This window comes from Condylura cristata, unplaced genomic scaffold, assembly GCF_000260355.1.
Source record: "Condylura cristata isolate star-nosed mole 26May11 unplaced genomic scaffold, ConCri1.0 scaffold00028, whole genome shotgun sequence".
NCBI lineage: Eukaryota > Metazoa > Chordata > Mammalia > Eulipotyphla > Talpidae > Condylura > Condylura cristata.
In genome coordinates this window covers 17,908,017-17,930,636 of record NW_004567129.1, presented here as the reverse complement: position 1 = coordinate 17,930,636, position 22,620 = coordinate 17,908,017, and the positions used below count along the sequence as shown (strand labels likewise).

Here is a 22,620-nt window from a genome sequence, read left to right as displayed (position 1 = left end):
ATTAGTTCAGTGTGATTATCCTTTAAACTGAAATTTAACATTTTACCTAGTATAGCTGTATAGCTGGAATGCCCCTTTAGAATTTTCAAGTGGCAAAACCTAAATCAGGTAAGATAATACCACACACAAGGAGATAGTCTTGTTTTCTAATAAAACTGATACATCATAAATATTTGACTTTCAAAATTCCATCAGATTGAATACTTATGTTCTAAGTATGGTTAAAATTTGCAGTTTAAATTTCTTAAGAAAGAAAAATATTTTAAACTATTTCTAATGAAACACAAGAGATTTCTATGAATAGCAACTTTGAAATAGCAAGCCAGTAGTAATGATTTAATGAGAAATGGATAGCTTTTATTCTGAGAAAATGATCACATTCTTTCCTCTCTGAAAAGAACACACCCCATTACAAATGAGAAAAATGTTTATTAAGGAAACAATTTAACAGTTCCCTTAGCGGAAACTGACAGATAAATCAGAACCTTACCACAATTATACTTTCAACCATTAACACAATCTTAGGGCATTCATTTTACAACTGGAAAGTTGCTGAAGTTTGTGACATGCCACTATAGATATAAGTATTGTTAAAAATTACAAATTGTTTGGTGATTATTTTGATAACCTCTTGCGCAGCAGCTCCTACAAGGAAAATGGAGACAAGCAAATTATTGAGAAAGTAAATTTCAAGAGTTACATAAAAATATTCAATTCTCTAAAGAAACCTTTCCTTTCCAAAAAGCAAAGGTAAGTTTAAAACATAGTTTACTGAGTCATATCAAAATATCAAAAGGACTATAATTTTTTAAATTGTATTAAAGGAAATTTTTATTATTCTATGAAATGTTATGCTATAGTTTAAAAGAATGAAGTATTTTTAATTATAGTGACCTAGAAAAGTTGGACAGATACATTAAGTAAACAAAGCCAGAGTCAAAAGAGTAGTATGGCTGAGTGTATGTACTTTTTAATTAATTTATTTGTTAAATGTTTTTTAGCCTTTTTTAAAAAAGATTTTATTTATGCATACAAGAACAGGGGATATGGGAGGTGAGAGGCTTCACCAGTGACAGAGTAGGAAGCAGAACAGGCAGATCAATGAAGTACTGCTGAGGGGACAGAGGGTGAGACAGAAGTCTGGAAGTCTGCTGTGCCATGTCAGTGACAGTGAGCATCCTGGCCAGAGGATTAAACTTGTGCTGCAGTGGCTGGCAATAGCTTGAGAGCGCTGTGTCTTTAACCCCTCCCTGAGTGTACTTTTTAAAAAGCTAATAGGCAAAAATGATTCTCAGAGAACACTATTCTGTTGCATTTGTATTTTTCCTTGAACCTACTTTATATTTGTAATTTAAAGGGACAAAAGAATATTTATTCAAAATATACTTGTAGTTTGGAAAGATTTTATTGTTAAATACTGCCAGAAAGCGGTAGATACTTAAACAAACAAAAAAAAGCTTCATTTTCCACAAATATTCACACTTTAGTTAAATGTGAGACTCTATTATGTACCAGATACTGTTCTAGGCATTAGGAATACCACAGGTAATAAAAGACAAATATCTTTGCCTTTGTGGATATTACTTTTTAGTAGCCAAAGAAAGTTTTACAAATAGGTACAAATAGGAAAGTTTTACAAATGTTTATCAAATGACCCCAAATGCTAAAGAGAAAAAGCTAAGAAGGAGGATATCTGAGTGCAAGAAGGATTCAGTTTTAAAAATCAGGGAGTTGGAGATGGCTTTATAGGGACGGCTTCAGTTAAAGACCTAAATGAAGTGAGAGAGTATAGTGGCATTGTACAGAATGATTATGGAGCACACATGTTATGGACTAAATGTATGTGTCCTCCAAATTCATATGTTGAAGACTTAACCCCCAATGTGATAGAAGTTGGAGATGAAACCAGGGTCTTGGGGAGGTAACTGAGTTTAGACGAGGCTAGACACCTGTGATGGGATTAGATTATCTCTTATATAAGGATAAGAGACCAAGAAAGCTGTGTCCCATTAGTCCTCTCCTTGTGCAGAAAAGAGGCTATGTAAGCTCCAGAAAGATGGACAGCCACCCACAAGCCAGAGAGGCCCCAACAGAAAATGACCATACTGGGGGCTCCCTGGTAATGCAGGGGCTGCAGCCACTGCAACACAAGTTCGATTCCTGGCCAGGGAGCTGACTCATATGGAGCATCCTGTCTCACCGTTGCTCCCCCGAGCAGTGTATTTCAGTCAATCTGTCTGTTCCGCTCCCCACTCTGCCTCTGGTGAATCCTCTCACCCCACTGCACCTCTGGACTACACTCCAGCTCTTGTATGCATAAATAAATAAGACTTTTAAAAGAAAATCAACATACTAGCACACTGATTTTGAGTTTTCAGTTTCCAGAAATTGAGAAAATAAATATCTATTGTTTAAGTCACTGATTCTATGGTATCTCATTATGGTAACCTAAACTAATAAAACATAATAACTAAAAATTTTAATTTTTACCTTTCAAAGTATTTTATTTTCCTGCTATATAGGCAAGCCGCTAATTATCCAACCTCTCTGGCTGTATCTATTCTTAAGACTCTGTATAAGTAATTTTTTTTAAGATAGATTTATTTATACAAGAACTAGGATATAAGCCATTCACTTATTTACATTTTGAACACTATATTAATCAGACCCAGATCAGACTTCAAAATGTTAATTATCTAGAAGGAATACATCACAAGCCAATAGCTCAGTCTAGAAAGTAAAATTTTTTAGGGGGATATAAAATAAGGGAGGGAGATAGAGGGAATTATTATGAATTCCATTTGTCTGAACTGGGTGTTAGACAAGTGGTTTTTAGACCTATGGTTAATAGGAAGGATTAAGGCAAATGGGCCCAGAGAAGTGAAGATTTAAGGATCAGGACATCAAAGTGTATGTCTGGGGATATGGGGAAAGTAATGAATTTGATAAAATTAAGAGATTTTACTGTCACATGAACCACTGTTTTCTGAGGTATAGTGTAATGTGAGGGGTGGGGTGTAGGGCAGTAGGTGAGCTCAGTGAGAGATGCAGTCAGAGCTCTGCTGGTTGAAGATTAATACCTGTTCAGGAGTTTGAGATGGACCATAGTGGGAGAGATGGAAGCAGGAAGACCAGTGCAGGAGCTACTGAAATAATCTGAACCCAACATCCTGCTTCACTGCCCTTCTTAAGTAAAGCAGCAAAAAATCCAGAAATGTTATAATGAAATAGTAACCATACTATATAACAACAAACGGCAGTCTTCTCAGCTAGCAACTCACCGCCTAAGAATGCAGCGACGGTGTGTGGTTCAGCAGCTCCATACCGGCAACTACAGAAAAGGACAGACACAGGAACTTAGAGTATCTTATGATGGAACAGATATTAGCTCTCATATGCTTTTAAAAAATACTCACAATTCATGGACATAATCATCTTTCACCATTACAGATAATCCATATTCCTGAAGGAAGCCAGTGAGACAAGACTTCAACTTTCCTATATCTTCTTCAACTTGATAGTTAGATATTCCTAAAACATAAATTTTCATTGAAATAAATATGATTTAAAACTAGTGAATATACCACCTCCTTTATTTAACCCAGTTTTAGGTATTCTAATCAAAACTGTTAAGTTGTAAATCTGAAATAAGAAGAAAAAGAACAAGGCATGAGACCAACCAACACTTACAAATATCACAAGCCCTTAACAATCATGGAGACCATCTAAAATCTATTAAAAATTCAAGTTTGGGGGCCCTCCCTAGTGGCGCAGTGGGTTAAAGCACAGCACAAAGAAGCTTAAGCCACTTCCGCATGAGTTGGATCCCCGCCTGCCCCGGAGGTGACCACATGGCGCGGCAGACCTCTCCTCCCGCCCCTGCTTCCCTCAGCAGTGTACTTCAACGATCTGCCTGTTCTGCTCTCCACTCTTTCTCTGGTGAATCCTCTCACTGCCCCTGCACCTCTAGCCTGTACCCCAGTTCTGTATGCACAAATAAATACATCTTAAAAAAAAAAAAGTTCCTATTGAGATGAATAATGATATAAACTGTTTACAATGTAAAATTCACGCACCAATACTATAAACATCCTAGATTCAAGTGTTTACTCAAGATTTTATTATATTTGTTAATTTGCTATTCTTACCTGGATATCTACCATGCTGTTTATGAAATCTATCAACAGCTCGTAACATCAAGTATAATACTATCTCATTATCTGGATTATCCATGCTGGAAACTGAAAGAAAAAAATGACAGTATAATTAGGTAATTCATGACAAAAAAACAATGAAGGACTAAATTATAAACTAAAGTGTCAGGATATAAGAGAATTTTACTAAAATTTAAATATTTTGTGGCACTAAAATGCAAAATGGTAAGCAGTAGTAAATAAAAAGGGAGGTACGTTAAGATGAAACTCAGTGGCCTTATGAACTATTAGCTGGCCCTCCCTGGTGGCACAACGGGTTAGAGCACAGCCCTGCAAGCCAGCTGCAGCCATTCCAGTGCAAGTTCAATTCCTAGCCCGGGAGGTGACCCACATGGCACAGCAGACCTTTGCTGACCCACCCACTGCTCTCCTCAGCAGTGTACTTCATTGATTTGCCTGTCCTATTCCCCACTGTCTCTGGCAAATCCTCTCACTACCCCTGCTCCTCTGGCCTGTACCCCAGTTCTGTATGCATAAATAAATTAAAAAAAAAAGTAGAACTATTAGCTATAGGCACACACTCTCTACACAGTGACAGTATGCTGATTTAGCTCTTCTGCATATCAAAGTGCTAATTGTAATTACATATATATCCATGAAGTTTTATAGTTTGAAATGAGAATTGAATATGCTTACAAAATAAAATTTAGATTGTTAAGATCTACATTATCTATTATCATACAGACAATACTATTATACACAAAAATGATAATAAGCTAGCATCACAAGGTTATTACACTTACTAATTTCATCCTTATTAGTTGTATCCAAACCATATTCTTCAGCTAACGATCGACATCTTACCACTCGAAGAAATGCAGAATTACTGCCTAAAAATAGGAGAGACATTGTGGAAGTAGATGGTTAAAAAGTGAATATTCTGAATCACAGGTCATTTTAAGAACAGGATATATTGTGTATATTCTTCACAGGTATGGGACTGTGAATATATGTCTTACGTGTGGCAGAGAAGGCAGCAGAACACAAGTCATTTTTAATTCATGTCTCCAGTACTACAGCCAGTTCAGAACTGAGTAAGTGTGTGATGGCACCTCTCTGAGCTAAGCTAAGATGGCCTTCACTCATACCCATTTGTAGAATGAGGATATCATTTACCTGTGAGAGTTGTTCTACGGATCAAATGTGCAACTGCATAAACTGAAAAGCCAGCACAATGCCTGCTGGGGCTCAACAAGTGGTACTTTTCCTCATCACTATGGACAAGCAGTCCCAAAGGAGTGCTACGGATACACAAATACTTAAGATACAGGCTTTAAAAAAACCACTTTGTATTACGGAAATTTTCAAATATACAGAACTATATATATAGAAAACAATATACAGAACAAAAAAATAAACCCTCAAGCACCAATCAGCCATTTCTAATTCTGGTGCCATATAATCAAGTAGGCCAAACACTAGTGCAGAAACAAGGTGCAAGATTAGTAGTAGAACAAAACACTAAAACTAAGCCTCAACAGGCCTTGTGGAAGGGTCACAATAGGGAGAAGCTGGATAAACCTAACACAGACTTTTGCTGAAACAAGGAGCAGTAGCTACAAGAAAAAAATCTCCATATAGCATGAAAACATTTATCATTTGTAAACTGGCTCTTCAATTTACAAAGTGCTTTGGGCCTATTGATGAGTTCTTGAGAAGACCTTGTATTAAATCTGTCAATTAACACATATCAGTACTTAAGCCAGTAATATCATACATATACTATCATGCATATACTCTGACCTTATACTCACTCTTCAGATAAAACTTTCCCAAATTACTAAAAATAAGCTAAAAATATTTCTGTATTGATGACAATTTTTAAATGACTTTCATTTCTCTTTAGCACCACCATTGATAACATGCTGTCTCTCTGACCCAGTCTTCAAATTCCCTTCTTCATTTATTATAGTATAGGAAAAAAGAATACCTTATCCAAAAATTAGATAGATCTAAATCATAAAGTCCATGGAAATTTTTAAATGTTAATCAAAGTTCCTGTGAAATTTTTCTGTGGCACATTTTCATCAAACAAAATAAGGAAATTGATTTAACGGGACTTACAGAGTAATTTTAATTCTTTCTCTGAAATGGACTCTGGTGCCTGTAAAGAGATAAATACAGGTTTGCTCCAGCATAAAAGAAGGTTAAAAGAGGGTACAAAACAAAGCCAATCATTGTAAAATGGAGGTGGGGGATAGTTTCTCCAAATGCTGAGAGAACACTGTAAAAACACCTTGTTTCCTTGTAAGGGTTGTTCCACTGGGCAGACACGTATGATGCCTCTGACAAGCCCTGAACCAGTGCCACAGCCTATCTCTAAACTTTTTCTGGTTATTTATGCAGTCAGGGTGATGTGGAGTTATACAGTCCACCAAAGGCCACGTGCCCAGCAACTTACCTGGCCTACAGACTGCAGCAATTTGGCAGCATGATTACCCACAGCAGCAGCATCTTTCTTTGCCTTCTCGCGGTAACTGGAAAAGAGGAACAACTCCTCTTCATGAAAAAATACTCATCTGGCAATAAAGTGTGCAAATGCCATCCACTACCGGCAGCACTATTAGCAGTTGGGGATCTTCTCAGGGTTGCTAATAGATTTAGAGTCCACTAATACCTGGGCTCCCTCCTTAATTAACAGCCCCCAACTTAAGAACTCCCTTCCCAGAAGGCCTCCCCAGTGATGCAAAGGCTTAAAGCACAGCACTATAAAGCTATCCTCAGTCACTGCAGCACGAGTTCAATTCCTGGAGAGGGAGCTGACCACGTGGCGCAGCAGACCTCTACTGTCTTGCCCACTGCTCCCCTCAGAAGTATATTTCAGCCTACCTGCCTACTGTGTTCCCCACTCTGTCTCTGGTGAATCCTCTCACCTCTGGCCTGTACCTCAGTTCTTATATGTACAATCTTTTTTTTTTTTTAAACTACCCTCCCAGAAAAATCCATGATTCATGCCTTTCTGACATGTTACTAAAGAACATTCTTTATCTCCTTGAAGTCAGGCCAAGAAAAGTTAAATACTGTAAAACTTTGTATGTAGTACAAATTCATGTAAAATTTTCCTTTACGTATATTGACATTTTCACCCTCTACAGTTAACTACCTCTAACATGAAGTTGTATTTTTCTCTGTTCTTAATTGATACTTTCCAAGTTTTAAGTAGGTAAACATTTAGGCCAGGAAACAAAGATCGTTAGACAGTGACTGAGACAGGCAAGGCAATCAGTCTGGGGAACAGAAATTTTTTCTCTATGACATTACTTAGCCCTTCAAGAAACCAAACTGGTGGCACTGGATTCATCAGCTCCATGTCCAAACTACACAGGGGTAATATCTGTCGAGAGCCATCCTAATACAGTCTACCTGGATTCAGATCAGTGATACCTGGATTGCAGGTATCTACCTATTGTCACAAACTTTAGGTTATGAAACACTAGTGATAAATAAAAAAAAAATTATCAAAACTAAAAATGTCAAAGTTTTACATTACAGAAAAAAGACAGAATAGAGCTGTGATTAAGAGCATATAGTGGGATTTCACAGGTTCAAATCTGGGTTTTGCCTTTAATCAGCTTATTTTTAAAGCAGTAAGTTTTATAATAGACACTTGATCTCTGATTGATTGGTAAAAATATGCTTATTCCTAACACCAATGATTAATTTTTCTGTTACATAGTTTGAAAACAGTGACTTACACATTTTGCAGTTTTATATATTTGCATGAATCTGCAATCATATCAGGAATTGTGCCTCGAACAGGTAAATTTCCTTGACCCTCTTTGGCCACAAATTCCTTTAAGGCACGAGCTAAAATCCAAAATGATGGAGTCTAAGAGAATAAGGGGGGAAAATAATATTAAGTGGCATCTGAATTTGATCCAAAGGTTCAAAGAACACTACTTTTATGTTTAGTTGTTGCTTTTACCTGTTTGGTAATATTTATGCAGCGATCATCATTAAATATGTCTTCAATACTGCGTGGGATCTAACAAAGGAACACGAAACAGTCTCTTAGATTAAGAATTTGTCTACCTATTGCTTCTAACAAGTTGAATTTTTAAACGACAGTCAAATACAATCTTCAAATTGGTTTATTAGACTTTTACTTATAATCTGTACCAGATGGAGATTTGATGGGGAAAGAATGGATTAAAAAAAAATCTCCACCTGCCCGCTGTTGTTGGCATTAAAGACTGACCTGTTCTCCTACATTACAAATGGAGCGAAGAAGGAGCCAAAGTAAATCCTTTTATATGGTTACATTTGAAGATAGAACAAAGATGCAGAAATTACTACCAAGCTCGATTTGTTGTTCTTCATGTTTTTCCATTTTGTCCCCCAACCACTAGAACCTTTAAATTGGGATAAATTTTACATTCAGTGCAATGCCCAAACCTTAAATGTACAATTCCAATGAGCTTTGGTAACTACACACACACTTTTAACCATCACCTCAATTAAGACAGAAAATCCTCATCACCACAGAAAATTAATTCTCAGACACACTTTTAATCACTCCAATGCTACCTCACTGTCTCAAAGAGTCTGTAGTGGCAGAGTGCTATCCTACCCTGAAAGGCAGCATATTTTGCTGTTCTAAATTATAAGAAATTACTGAATTAAATCTCACAAACTACTAGTTGTGCTATTCCAAAGTTCTCCAAAAACTTCACTGACCAGACTTCAGCAACAAAACATGACAAAGGGCATCTAAACTGATTCATTTTCCAAATTTTTAAGGGGTTCACTGTCATGAGTATCTTCACCCTACCTAAATAATTAGCATTAAAAACAAATGCAGATGAGATTTAATAATAATTCAGGCAACATCATTTTGACCAGCAAAATATCACCTCCATTATAAATTCTTAACCTCCGAACTATTGTATTCACTAAAAATGTTCTTCAAATAACTGTGTAAATTGTTGTTTCACTATTATATGCCTAAACAATGATTTCATTGTAACAAGGACAATACAGAACCTTATCAAGATTTAATCTGTATGAAGTAATAATTTTTAACAACTACACAATTTAGGAAATATTAACTTAAGTCTAAAATGAATGGCTTCACATAATAAGGACTTCAGAAAACACCTTTTTTATATGAATTCCTGAGCAACTCTTTTAATACCTGAGTCGTATTTAGTGCTGTGTTCACATTCTTGATAGCTTCTTCAAAGTTCTCTTCATCTTCAGGAGTCCCATTTTCATTCTTAAGAATTCCTATTAAAGTAACATCGGTTAGCAAACAACACCCCTCTTCTTCGCACTTCTCTCCCCCCCCACTATTGTGGAACTAAATTTGCCAAATTCTGAAGGATCAGATATTACCATTAATATTCTTAAAACTATACAAGGAGTAGTTCCTTAACTTCCCTGAGGAAAAATAAAAGCTTGTGATGACATCATCTGACAGCCAATAATTACTAGCGGCAAATATTTTGCTTTTCAAACTTTATACTTTTAATCATATCCATATTATTACCTTGTCTAATCAAATCTCTGAAGTCTTCTTTTTCTTTATATGTTTTAGGTATTCGTCCATTAGTCTAAATTAATTAAAAATGTTTTAAATCAAGTTATAAAACTCAAAGTATGGACAGTGAAAATCTCAAGTTTCCCATATTCTCCCATCCACACAAGATTTCATTAGGAAATCTACAACCAGGGGAAATCAGACACTGACTTCATAAAGAAATAGGCCATTTTTCTATACTCATTCCCCACTGCCAATTTTTCATATTTTGTTAGTTAAAATATCAGTCTTAAGGGCCCTCCCCGGTGGTGCAACGGGTAAAGCACAGCACTAAGAAGCTGTCCAAAGCACGAATTCAATCCCCAGGCAGGGAGCTGACCCACATGATGTGGCAGACCTCTCTTGTCCCACCTGCTGCTCCCCTCAGCAGTCGATCTGCCTGCCCTGCTCCCCACTCTGTCTCTGGTGAATCCTCTCATCACCCGCCCCCCACCTCTGGCTTGTATCCCAGTTCCTGAGTGTATAAATAAATAAATCTTTGATAAAAATCAGTATTAAAAAAGGAACTGCTAAATTTAAATTGATAAGGGCTCACCTGCCCTATAACCAAAGGGGAAAAAATGAAATTTCCCACTTCCCTCCAAAGAAATCCTTCATAATAAATTGAAAGTAGTTACATATGGAAATTATTATTTTAAAAAATGGACATACTTCATTATACCACTGTGCCAAATATTTAGCTATGATCACAATCCACGGAGTGTGGCTATGGTCCTAAAAATGAGAGAAAAAGCAAAGAAAAATGGAAATTAGTTAACTTTTATTATTCATTACATCATTTAATTTTCAACAAATTCAGTAATAACTATGATCAATTCCCCAGTCTATATGGAATAATAAATGGAGGAAACTGAACTTGGTTAATAAAATTATTTTACAAATGTTTTTAGATGTTTTAGATGTTTGATGTTGTACAATACCAGCAGGTATACAATATAATTGTCCCTATTTTACCATCATGAAAACAAATAAGCTCAAATTTCTTGATTTCAGATACCAATCCAAGATTAAGAAAAAGGATCATCTCTATGTTCTAATAAACCAAATACCTGCATTTTAATTTAATACAGCAGGAAAAAGACATATGCTCCTTAAATTACATGGTCTGTTAAAAGTATCATTTCTATATGCAGTTGCCTTGGTAATTCTCAAACACTAAAAATAAGTTCCAAGAGGAATCAATTTTAACAAACGCCCACCCCAAATTCAAACTAGGTTTAAAAGTACATCTATTTGCTGAAGAAAGGGCCATGAAAAGGACTTCAGGGATATGTCCGATTTCAATTTCTTGACATGGATGTTGACTATACAGATATATTCACTCTACGTACTTTTCTTCAATTAAAATTTTTTTAAGTTTGGGGAAAACAGATTTACTGAAAACAAATTAGGTTTTAATAGGTGTTATTGTGTAGTCTGGATGGCAGGTATATGAAATTTTTTTTTTAATTAGTGTAATCTTTTAACCTTATGTTAAAAAGAATGTTACGAGTTTATTTGTAAATCATTTGTCACAGATACTACGAACCTTTTTTTCCATATGATCCAAGTCATAAGATTGAAAATGCTCTCTCAGTTCAGGAAACGGCTTATCCAGTCGTAGATCCTCTAAAGCACTATCTGGGTGAGATTCTATTACTGTTAAACAAGTAATCCCAAAAGAAAAACTTAATTCCTTGTGATACTGCTGGCAATACACTCTATTATAGAAACTTAGGAAATGTATAATTTTATGTTTTTTTAATCTATAATTTTTTAAAAAAAGATTTACTTATTTGTGCATACAGAACTGGGGTACAGGCCAGAGGTGTGGGGGCAGTGAGAGGATTCACCAGAGACAGAGTGGGGAGCAGAACAGGCCTACTGACGAAGTACACTGCTGAGGGGAGCAGTGGATGGGTCAGGAGAGGTCTGCCTCGCCATGTGGTCTCCTCCGGGGCAGGCGGCAGGCGGGAATCGAACTCATACGGAAGTGGCTTCAGATTCTCAGTGCTGTGCTTTAACCCGCTGCGCCACCAGGGAGGGCCTGATCTATAATTTTTAAGTGGGCATTGTTTTGTTCACTATTGAGACATAATTTACATATATATTTATGCTTTACTAGCACACAAATCTTTAGTTTTAATAAAAATAAAACCAAGATTTTAGTTACTACAACTGGAAATGCTCAAAATTGGCAAAATTTGTGTTCAGATCAAACCTAACACTCTACCCTTCCTTCTGTGGTCTTCAATAAACAGCATCACCATCTACAGAGGCTTCTTCCCTGAAACCAGATGGTCATTCTTGACTTCTTGTTTCTTTCGCTCAAAGTGTCACTTCCCAAATCTTGATGTTACTTGATACACAGTTTACCACATGAGGGCGTATAGAAGAATGTGTAATTTAGGGGCCTCCCTGGTGGTGCAGGGGTTAAATCACAGCACTATGCAGCTACTACAGCGCAAGCTCGATCCCCAACCAGGGAGGAGACCCATATAGTGCAGCACAGAGGATCTCACTTACTGCTCCCCTCATCAGTATTTCAGTAGATCTACCTGTTTTGCTCTAGACACTCTGGTGAATCTTCTTCCTCCCCCTGCACTTACCCATGAACCTCTGGCCTGCACCCCAGCTCTTGTATGTTTCAATAAAAAAATCTTTGAGGAAAAAAAAGAATGTATGACTTCTGTAAGTGTTTAGAGCCAGGTCCACTGTTGTATGACCTTAGGCAAATAACTTACCCTGTGACTCGGCATCCTCACCTGTGAAAAGTAGATGTAATAGAATCGACCTTGTTTTGGAAAATGTGGTATTATGATTTATAGGAAATACATATATTTGGTCATTCAGATGACCAAAATATACTTCTCACATGCATTTGTATTTGGTCTTCATTCACAGTTCTTTTCTCACAACAACCCCGCCCTCCACTCACCAAAGCCTTAAAATTCTTCCATGTTGAAAGCAGTAAAGATCTCTTGCAATGTTAGTAAGGTAACTTTTGGGAAACACTCGAGGATGAGTACTCATTGCTAGGGCAATCAATCATGTGAGCTGAGGCCTGGGACTGCAGTCTTATCCTCCTGGCCTCTGCCAAGGGGAGAGGGGCAGAAGTTGACTTCTTTCACCAGTGGTCAACGAGTTAATTGAGCATGCCTATGTAAAGAAGCTCATTCAAAAAAACCAAAAACCACCAAAGGAGAGGCTTCAGAGCACTCCCAGCATGGTGCACACAGAGAACTGGAGAAGACATGGAAGACCCGTGCCTCTCCTCCACAGCTTGCCCTGTATGTCTCTTCATCTGACTGTTGATTGTATCCCTGGAAATAAACTGGTGATCCAGTGAGCAAATGGGTTTTTTGAGTTCTCTGTGCTATTCTAGCAATTAATCAAACCTGAGATTGGTGTCCTGAGAACCTCTAATGTATAGCCAGTAGATCAGAAGCAGAGATAATAAACTGAGCTTGCGACAGGTATGTGAAGTCTGAGGAAGGGTCATGGTGACCACTGATCTACAGCTAGCTGGTCAGAGTATGGGGTGTGTGGCACTTGTGCCAGTGTCTGATGAGGAGGGTAGTTTTGGGAGACTGAGTCCTTAACCTGTGGAATCTGGCAGTTTATCTAGGTCAGAAATGAGTTGAATTCTTGCACACCATCAAAGTCCGTCTGTCTCTGCCTCTCTAATAGACTCAGTCTCCTAATTACTAGTTCCGAATTGTTACCCTTACCTCCACTTTTTGTCCCTTCAAATTTATTAACTTTCTACTGAGCTTCAGGGTAACGCATTTATAATAAGTTTTCAATCCTGTCACTATCCCACTTTCAATTATTAAATGGTTCAATACCACCTGCCAGAAGCCTGTCTTCACAAGCAACTCACTACCTGCCCAAGCAGATACATTCAAGAAACCTACCAATGCGATATCGTTGGTAGTGGAGAACCTGGCTCAGAGAAATTAAGAGCACCAAATGCAAATTTTATAATGACTTAGATTTAAAATTTTATAAGTAAAGACCTAGCCTGCCCATGAGTGACCGGTCTCTATTGCTTTCTTGGAACAGTAGTTAGAGAAATGCCTTGTTCTGTGGAACTATACCTGAACTGAGGAAGACTTAGGGCCTGTACGAGAAAGGAATGAAAGAGTGGTGGGGACAAGGTGGTGTGACCGCACAGCTTGGCAGCTACACAGGCCCTATGTGGGTTAGCAGGCAAGAAACAACCTAGGTACTTGTATATCATGGGCCTCCCAACAAGAAGCTGTATCTGTAGCTCCTGCTTTCTAGTCTTCTATAATACTAAGTAAAAGAAATAGCATCTTAAAGCCTACTGATTTTGATTGCTACTTTGAACTTCTAATAGGAATTCTGCTGCTACAAATTTATTTTGTAATTTATAATTGACGTTCTAAATTGTCAAGCTCCAAAAATTGTAGCTATAGCAACCAACATCAAGCCCCATATGCACAACAATCTTACCTGGATGTTCTTTTATAACGATCCTCATATAACCAACTAGTCCATATGTCCTACAGATCAAAAGAGGGATTTGGGAATTCCACAGGACATCTGCTAAGCGTAGTAATGTACTGTAAAGGAAAGCACAATGAATAAAAGCATAAACAAAAATGCCAAATGTCAAAATGCCTTAAAATAAAGCATTTTTCATATTAAAATAATAAATGCAAATATACATTTATAGCATTTACACACAGGTAAAGGGTATACACAGAAAAGGAAGCAATTTTACAAGGTCTCAATCTCAAAGAAAGTACATCTACATCTTTTCTCCTTTTTTTTTTCTAAAGATTTTATTTATTTTTGTGTAAAAGAACTGGGGCATAGACCAGAGGTACGGGGGTGTGGGGGCCGTGAGAGGCTTCGCCAGAAGCAGAGTGGGAAGCAGAACAGGCAGAATTACTGAAATCCAGAGCTGAGGGGAGCAGCGGGAGGCAGGTCTGCAGCGCCATGTGCCTCAGCTTCCTGGCCGGGGTTTGAACTCAGCTATCACAGTACCAGTGCTGAGATGTGACTCCGAGGCCATCAGGGAGGCGCCAAAAGTACATCTTTTAGACTAGTGTTTTATGGAAGCTTAGTCTAACTTTGTATTTCAGAGAATGCTACTGAAAAGATACTTCCTCAACATTTCCATTAGAGAGGAAAATATTTATAAATCCTCCTACATACCCACAAGTGCTCCAATTCTTTTTACTAAAAAATATCCAATATTGAATTTGACAGCTCTAAATATATAAAAAGTTTCATATCTTAGTATTTTTCTCTCCCCATTGTTTTGCTGCTAGAGATTTACAAGTGCTTCCAATAAAGACGTCTATAGAGTTTTAGAATTTTAAAAAGCCAGACTCTGCAGAGAAAACAAAACTATACAAATCTAATGAGATTAAAATAATATATTAACATAAAAATTTACCTTTCAGGTAGCTGAGTTGCAACCACAACAGTAAATCTACAGAAAAATGAAGGATCATTGTCTAGAAGGTTTTCCGGGCTCTAAATAAGACAGGGGGAAATATCCAACATATTAACAACATTAAACAACCCAACAGATTAAACATGGCTAAACAGTTAAGCTATTTTAGGACAAATAAGGCAACAATATAAGACCATTTAAATCTTGACTAATCAGAAATGATAATCTCAATTCTAAAGGCTTTGAGTTATTAAAAAATGTCACTTCTGCACAAAAATAATCATATATACACAGATGTACCTCTTCCACAAAACTTCCAGAGACATCATTATTTAATTCTTGTAAGAACTCCATGGCAGCTTGAGCTCGGTTCTTTTTGAAAACAAAGCATTTGACTTGAATTAGAAAACATTTGGTTAAAAAGTCATACCTCACTTTACAGGTCAGGCTTAACAGCTACCCAAATTTCATGCATATGTATGACAAGTCCACTTTTCACAGAACTGAAATGAAGAGCCACATTACTTGCACTCTACTTCTTTGATAAGTAGAATGACGAGAAGTTCCCTGGGAGGACTCTGGGATCAAGCTCAATTTCATACCAATCCCCTACATTTACAACCTATATGAGAGTCATTTCTATTCAGAAGACTGCACTAACTTGACTCATAGGGCTTTGTAAGATTTTTTTAGTATGCAGTACAAAAGTAAAGGACTGCCTGGCTAACTTAGCTACAATTCTGATTAGCCACAATATCACATTAATATCACTTAATTTAGCTTTAAAAGAGGATATAGTGTAAAAACAAACAGTCTGCCAAGTTCTTAAACTACCAAGCATATAGATTTACAAGATCAGGAAAAAAATGAGCTGATTTAACTTTTTCCTCAGAGAAATAATAAGCTCTTTCAAAGTCAAAGTTCTCCAAGCAATCAAAACATGTAAGTATCATTTGGTGCTCAAAATACATTCTACAGCGAACTATTTACCTTGCCAATACTGCTTCTTTGGAGGAAAAAACTAAAATAGAATAAGAAAAACAGATTAAGGGCTTCTTTGACTATAAAGGAAATAAATAAATTTCAGTCACTGCATAAAATTAACTTTACTTTGTTTACAAACTGTAATAATCTTCCTAAAGAAAGAAAACTGGGTGAAACGCAGAATCAAAGAGTCTAATAAATCAGCGTTTCTGAAGTAGGTACCACAGAATATGAATTTCATAAGATGCTCTGAAATACTAGGCTTACTAGGTTACTAGGCTTTAAAACGTTTGTGAGACACCACATAGCATTATTTCCAGTGTGGAAATTTAAAATATGCCGTCATGTGCTGCCTAACAATGGGGGTGTGGGAGCATGGGGTGGCACATAGGGTTAAGTCTCAGCACTATGAAGCTACTGACGGCTTCCACCACCCAGGCAGGGAGCTGACCCACATGGCGCAGCAGACCTCTCCAGTCTCACCTGCTGCTCCCTCAACACTATTTCAGTAAATCCATCTGTTTTGCTGCTCCCCAGTCTCTCTGGTGAGTATTCTTGGCCCCCTACACCTCTGACCTATACCCCAACGTTTGTATGCATAAATAAATAAATCATTTTTTAAGATGGGGTATTTTCTAAGAAATGTGGTTTTTTGTGCAAATGGCAAAGTACTTTCTCAAAGTTAGACAGTATAACCTATTACATACCTAGGCTGTATATAGGGACCACAGTGGTATAGACCAAAACATTATGTGTGGATGACTATACATAACACATGTGCTATTAAATCTTATATAAAAGAACTGCTGAGATTCATTTGACCCATTTCACAAACTCCTATGACCACGGGACCATGACACTTCTATTTAGCAATTAATATTTCCTAGAACCAGCACTCTGCAGCCCACACTTGGGAAATGCTATATTGAACCATTTACTTGAGTCGGTAACTGTAACAGATTTATTTGGGCTCCCTCCCATGTGTTCCTTCATTAGGAGCCAGGACTGAGGTTGTTCACTAGAGTGAGGTACCATTTTATAGCACAAAGTCAGAGGCTCCATAAGAAAAAGAAATATCCTTATTTCGGCCTTTTGGCTAAGATCAAGTGTCGAAAAAGAAATATTCTTATCACATCCTGCTCTAACCAAGTAAGTAGTAATAAGCAAACAAGACTTTTTCTTTATAGAAACAAAAGGGCAGAGTAATAGATACTAAAAACTTACATACTACACCCAAAGAAAATATATTAAAACTCAATATAAACGAAACTCTTTATTTTCTTGTATTTACTCTTTGTTCTATACTAACAAATATAAGCAATCCTGGACTCCAAACGGTATGCCTGAATAGGCATACAAGAAATCCAATTTTGAGAAAGCTCTGAAGTGATCATCTTTAAAGAATGATACAGAGGCCATCTTGAAGACAGTGCCAACTAAGTTCAAAAGATACCACAAATAAAGATGCTTTTATTATTCTTATAATCTAAAATAAAATTATAGTAAATTACAAACTAATATGTAGAAATCAATGCAAGGACTTAGCAAGTGACAAATAACACTACTCACCTATATTAACAAACAATAAAGATAGCAATGATGGGTATCTTTGTTAATGGCCTACATGCCAGACATTATGCTACACTTTCTAGCCTAACTCACTTTATCTTGGCCATAATTCTAAGCATGGGGATCACTTCCACCTGAATGAGGAGGTGAAGCTGGGATTTAGGGTTCACTCTCCTATGTCAGTGTTCTGCCTATCCTAATATGCAGATATTTGAAAAGAACAGAACATACTTATTTCCAGCATCTTCTCCGCTGACCTGATTCCCATCAATAATTGTAAAGGAACCAATACCTGGGAGACAAAATAGAGTTAGTCAAGAACATGTATTTTAGTTCAAAACCTTAAAGAAGTAAATTTAGGAAACAGCCTCAAAAGTTCATTACCTGGTAATACTAAGTTTTTAAGAATTTCCGTTCCTGTGGCTGTTGCATTTATTAGGCAAACATGAGCAGATTCCAAAGCCTCTTGCCCATGATCACCCCACAACCTACGAAACAAGACATATGTTTAACATTATCTTTAAAGTGTTCTTGCAGTAGAATAACTGATGTGGTAACTATGGCAAACATGTGCAACAGGAACAGCAGGTGCTATGGGGATTATACAGCTAAGTAACCTATAACCAGTGAGGGAGGGGGAAGGGAGGGAGAAGTAGAAACTTGGTCTTACTCAGCTCCTTGACCTTTATTACTCTTCAAACCAGTTATCTTACAGAATATAAAATCTTTAGATATATATTTTTAAAAAGATTTATTTTAATGTATGCTTACGAGAACTGGGGTGTAGGCCAGAGAGGTGGGGAGTGGGGTGGTGGTGAGAGGACCTATTGGAGACAGAGTGGTAAGAACAGACATATCCAGTGAAATACTGTTGAGAGGAGCAGCAGGTGAGACAGGAGAGGCCTGCTGTGTGACGTGGGTCAGCTCCTTGGCTGGGGATGGTTCTCATGCTGCAATGGCTGGGGATAGCTTGATAGTGCTGAGACTTAACCACCTGCACCACCAGGGAGGCCCTAGATATATTCTTATTTTTAAAAAGTGTCTTGGGGCCCTCCCTGGTGGCGCAGCGGGTTAAAGCACTGCACTGAGAAGCTAAAGCCACTTCCGCATGAGTTCGATTCCCGCCTGCCCCGGAGGTGACCACATGGCACGGCAGACCTCTCCTGACCCATCCGCTGCTCCCCTCAGCAGTGTACTTGGTCGATCTGCCTGTTCTGCTCCCCACTCTGTCTCTGGTGAAGCCTCTCACCCTCCGCATCTCTGGCCTGTACCTCAGTATGCACAAATAAATAAATCTTTAAAAAAAAAAAGTGTCTTGAATTTAAGCCTACTCTGTTCTCTATTTCATTCCTCCTTAAGTTATGCTGATCCAATATACTTAATATCATGACACAGGAATTGTCATTATAACATCTGCAGATACGAGCAAGAACTTTACCAAAAACACTTAAATTACTATTAGCTGAAAAGCCTTAGATTTGACTTCTACAGGAGTGCTTTAAAATATAATAACCACATTGGAATATTACTCAGCAATCAAAAGATAAACTCATTCCATTAGCAGCAATGTGGATGGAGCTGGAAGGGATTATGCTCAGTGAAATAGCCAGAATAAAAAAGAAAAATATCAGATAGTTACACTTACAGGAGGAATACAGGGGAACCAAATAAGGAAGCAGGAAAAAAATAGTTAATTAAAAAACAAAAATTAAGGCCCTTCCTGGTGGTGCAACAGGTTAAAACCCAGCACTATGGCCCTCCCTGGTGGCGCAGCGGGTTAAAGCACTGCACTGAGAAGCTAAAGCCACTTCTGCATGAGTTCGATCCCCGCCTGCCCCGGAGGTGACCACATGGCACGGCAGACCTCTCCTGACCCGCCCGCTGCTCCCCTCAGCAGTGTACTTCGTCGATCTGCCTGTTCTGCTCCCCACTCTGTCTCTGGTGAATCCTCTCACCCTCCGCATCTCTGGCCTGTACCCCAGTTCTGTATGAAAAAAAAAATTAAAAAAAAAAAAAACCAGCACTATGAAGCTTTCTGCAGCTACTGCAGCAGTTCAATCCCCAGCCAGGGAGCTGACCCACATGGCGCAGCAGACCTCACCTGACCTGCCCAATGCTCCCCTCAGCAGTGTACTTCAGTGCATCTGCCTATTCTGCTCCCTACTCTCTCTCTGGTGAATCTTCTTACCCCCCACAGCTCTGGCCTATACCCTAGTTCTTGCATGCATAAATAAATAAATCTTCAAAAAAAACAAAAAATTAATAAATCAGAGTGGAGGAGGAGGGATCAAAAGAGAGGAGGGAAGAGCATAAGAGACTATGGTAATGGTGCATAAGTGGTGGAAATTTAACAGGGACTATACCTGAGAGGAGAAAGCATACATTATACAAAAAGGAAGAATGATGTAAACTACAGATATAACAAAATATAATAATCTATGATTCTAATTAATAATTAGCATAATTAATAAGTGCATATAGGGCCTCCCTAATAGCACAAGGGTTAAAGTGTCAGCCCTAATAGCACAAGGGTTAAAGTGTCAGCCCTGTCAAGCTATGGCCACTGAAGCATGAGTTCCATCCTGGGCCAGGGAGCTGACCCACATGGCCCAGCAGACCTCTCCTGTTTCATCTGCTGCTCCCCTCAGCAATGTATTTCAGCAGATCTGTCTGTTCTGCTCCCCACTCTGTCTCTGGTGAATCCTCTCATCCCCCACCCCAGCATGTCTGGCCTACATCCCAGTTTTTGTATACATAAATAAATCTTTTTTAAAAAAATTTATTTATTTATGCATACAAGAACTGGGGTACAGGAAGATTTGCCAGAGTCAGAGTAGGGAGCAGAAAGTGCATACACTAACACAGAGTAAGGATTACCTGGGTCCTCCCTGGTAGCACAATGGACTAAAGCACAGCACTATGAAGCTATTGCAGCTCTGCAGCATGAGTTTGATTCCTGGCCAGGGAGACCTTTCCTGACCCACCCACTGCTCCCCTCAGCAGTGTATTTCAGTACATCTGCCTGTTCTGCTCTCCACTCTGTCTGTGGTGAATCCTCTTATCCCCACACCCCTGGCCTGTACCCCAGATCAGTATACATAATAAATAAATCTTTAAAAAAAAAGTTATAACCTGATTTATACCAGCTTATCACTAACTAGGTAAAGTATACCACAGCACCTGGACCAGAAAGCCTATAAATTATCTTTCTTGTCACTACAGGAAATATAGGGGGGATATAAATTGTTAGAAAAAGACCATAGCCTGAAGGACTGACAGACTTGAATGTACCTTCCTTGTCTCCTGATCTAAAGCAGATTCCCTCTTATTTTATAGCCAGTATACCCTCTAAAGCACCTCACAACTGTAACTACCTCACTTGGGTTTTCATGTGCTGAACATCTCTTTACTCCATTCTAAGGTCCGTAAGGGCCCACACCACTTCGGACCACTGGAGGCACCAGGCCTGGCACAATGCCTTGCCCACGATAAGTGATCACTGAACAGCTGTGAAAAGCATGGAGGAATCCGATAGGCTGGAAACATTTGGGCCTCTTCCCATGAAAGCAGAACACACAGAAGACACCTAACATATTTGACTGACGGATGTCTGGTATTTATGCATACATGATGCATGTAACATGCATCAAAAAAGGAGCCAAACAAAGAAATCCTTCCTACTCTTGCTGGCCTAAGAGCAGGGCCTTGGTGACTGCTGCCTAGCTGCAAAACTTTGCACCTAACTGTTTCCCTCTGAAACTAAAAGCCAACAACCAGCTGTCACTAGGAAAGGTAAGATTTGGTCTTTAAATAGTTTGGATTCAGCAAAAACTTTCTTTTCTAACAATTAGTTACGTAATAACCTAAGCCTAAATATTTTCTCAGCTCTGTCAGGTAAGAATACACATTATGACGAATTTACAAAAGAACCTAAACTGATTACAAGGACTCTCCTACCTTACTTCTTTCTCCCACCTCCACCCCCAACCCCCTAGAAGCCTCTGAACAGAAGGAGAATCCGCTCTGGAAATTCCCAAAGAGCCTGGTTTTTACATCCTGGTTCAAAATGGAAGTCTCTGGGCAAGTTATCCAACTTCTCCGAGACTCAGTTTCCCTATCTACAGAGAAAAGAGAATGTCTATCCTGTAGATTGCTCTTAGAATTGCGTGCCTAAAGCCACTAACATAGCACTAAGCGGTAGGTGCAAATAAGACTTGGGACTTGGGACTTACTAAGTTCTGACTTGGAGGGTCCAGAAAGGAGGTTGGGGGGGGGCAAGAATTAATTGGTTTTACGACCTTAACACAGAGAAGGTGCTCCATAGATAAGGAATGAGGAGTGTAGAAGGAAAGGGAGCGAAAGTAGCCAAGGCCCTGTCTGGTGGCTCAAACCTGCGGTGTCCATTAAGAGTCATTAGCTACAGGTAGGCTAATCCAACTAGGCATGAGCTTAGTTCAAATCGCGATGTGTCCCGTGCAAAATGCCACATATCCAAGACTGGCGGCAAAACGTAACATGTCACTAATAACTTTTTATAGTGATTTCGTGCCGAAATGATCATGTTCGGGGCATATCGAATTAAATTATTCTTAAAGTTCATCTCGCCTGTTTCCTTTCGCTTTGTTAAACCTGGCTCTGGGAACACGCCTAATTACATCTGCGACTCACAGGAGACCAGCGTGATACTCCTATTCGGACAGCGCCGGCTGAGAACAATACCTAACGCTCGGTGCTGCTACTGGGGGCCGGGATGGGATACTCCGGAGCCCCCCATGCTGTAAAACCAGGACAAACGAGGGAGGCCGGCAGAGCACCTCGAACTACACGCCGCGCCGCCGAGGGGTTGCGGGGAGTCCCGGCTCTCCGGCAGTGCGGGGTGCCGCAGGCCGGAGCCCCGAGCGCCC

At 38.7% G+C, this 22,620-nt stretch overlaps 1 protein-coding gene across 1 annotated transcript in view; it reads right to left on the bottom strand.

Moving 5' to 3' along the window:
• Positions 1-408: 408 nt before the first annotated feature.
• NAE1 (NEDD8 activating enzyme E1 subunit 1) overlaps positions 409-22,620 on the bottom strand; it is a 22,485-nt gene continuing 273 nt past the window's right edge. Inside the window, exons 2-20 of the mRNA XM_004690494.1 lie at positions 18,101-18,204; positions 17,948-18,008; positions 16,154-16,184; positions 15,464-15,535; positions 15,164-15,243; positions 14,212-14,321; positions 11,282-11,391; positions 10,405-10,467; positions 9,703-9,766; positions 9,349-9,440; positions 8,140-8,199; positions 7,910-8,043; positions 6,616-6,691; positions 6,279-6,318; positions 4,958-5,044; positions 4,149-4,241; positions 3,417-3,531; positions 3,282-3,331; positions 409-645 (exon numbers count right to left, since the gene is read on the bottom strand). Coding sequence (XP_004690551.1) covers positions 536-645; positions 3,282-3,331; positions 3,417-3,531; positions 4,149-4,241; positions 4,958-5,044; positions 6,279-6,318; positions 6,616-6,691; positions 7,910-8,043; positions 8,140-8,199; positions 9,349-9,440; positions 9,703-9,766; positions 10,405-10,467; positions 11,282-11,391; positions 14,212-14,321; positions 15,164-15,243; positions 15,464-15,535; positions 16,154-16,184; positions 17,948-18,008; positions 18,101-18,204 — 1,552 coding nt within the window. The 3' untranslated portion in view covers positions 409-535. The remainder of the gene's footprint in view (positions 646-3,281; positions 3,332-3,416; positions 3,532-4,148; positions 4,242-4,957; positions 5,045-6,278; positions 6,319-6,615; positions 6,692-7,909; positions 8,044-8,139; positions 8,200-9,348; positions 9,441-9,702; positions 9,767-10,404; positions 10,468-11,281; positions 11,392-14,211; positions 14,322-15,163; positions 15,244-15,463; positions 15,536-16,153; positions 16,185-17,947; positions 18,009-18,100; positions 18,205-22,620) is intronic.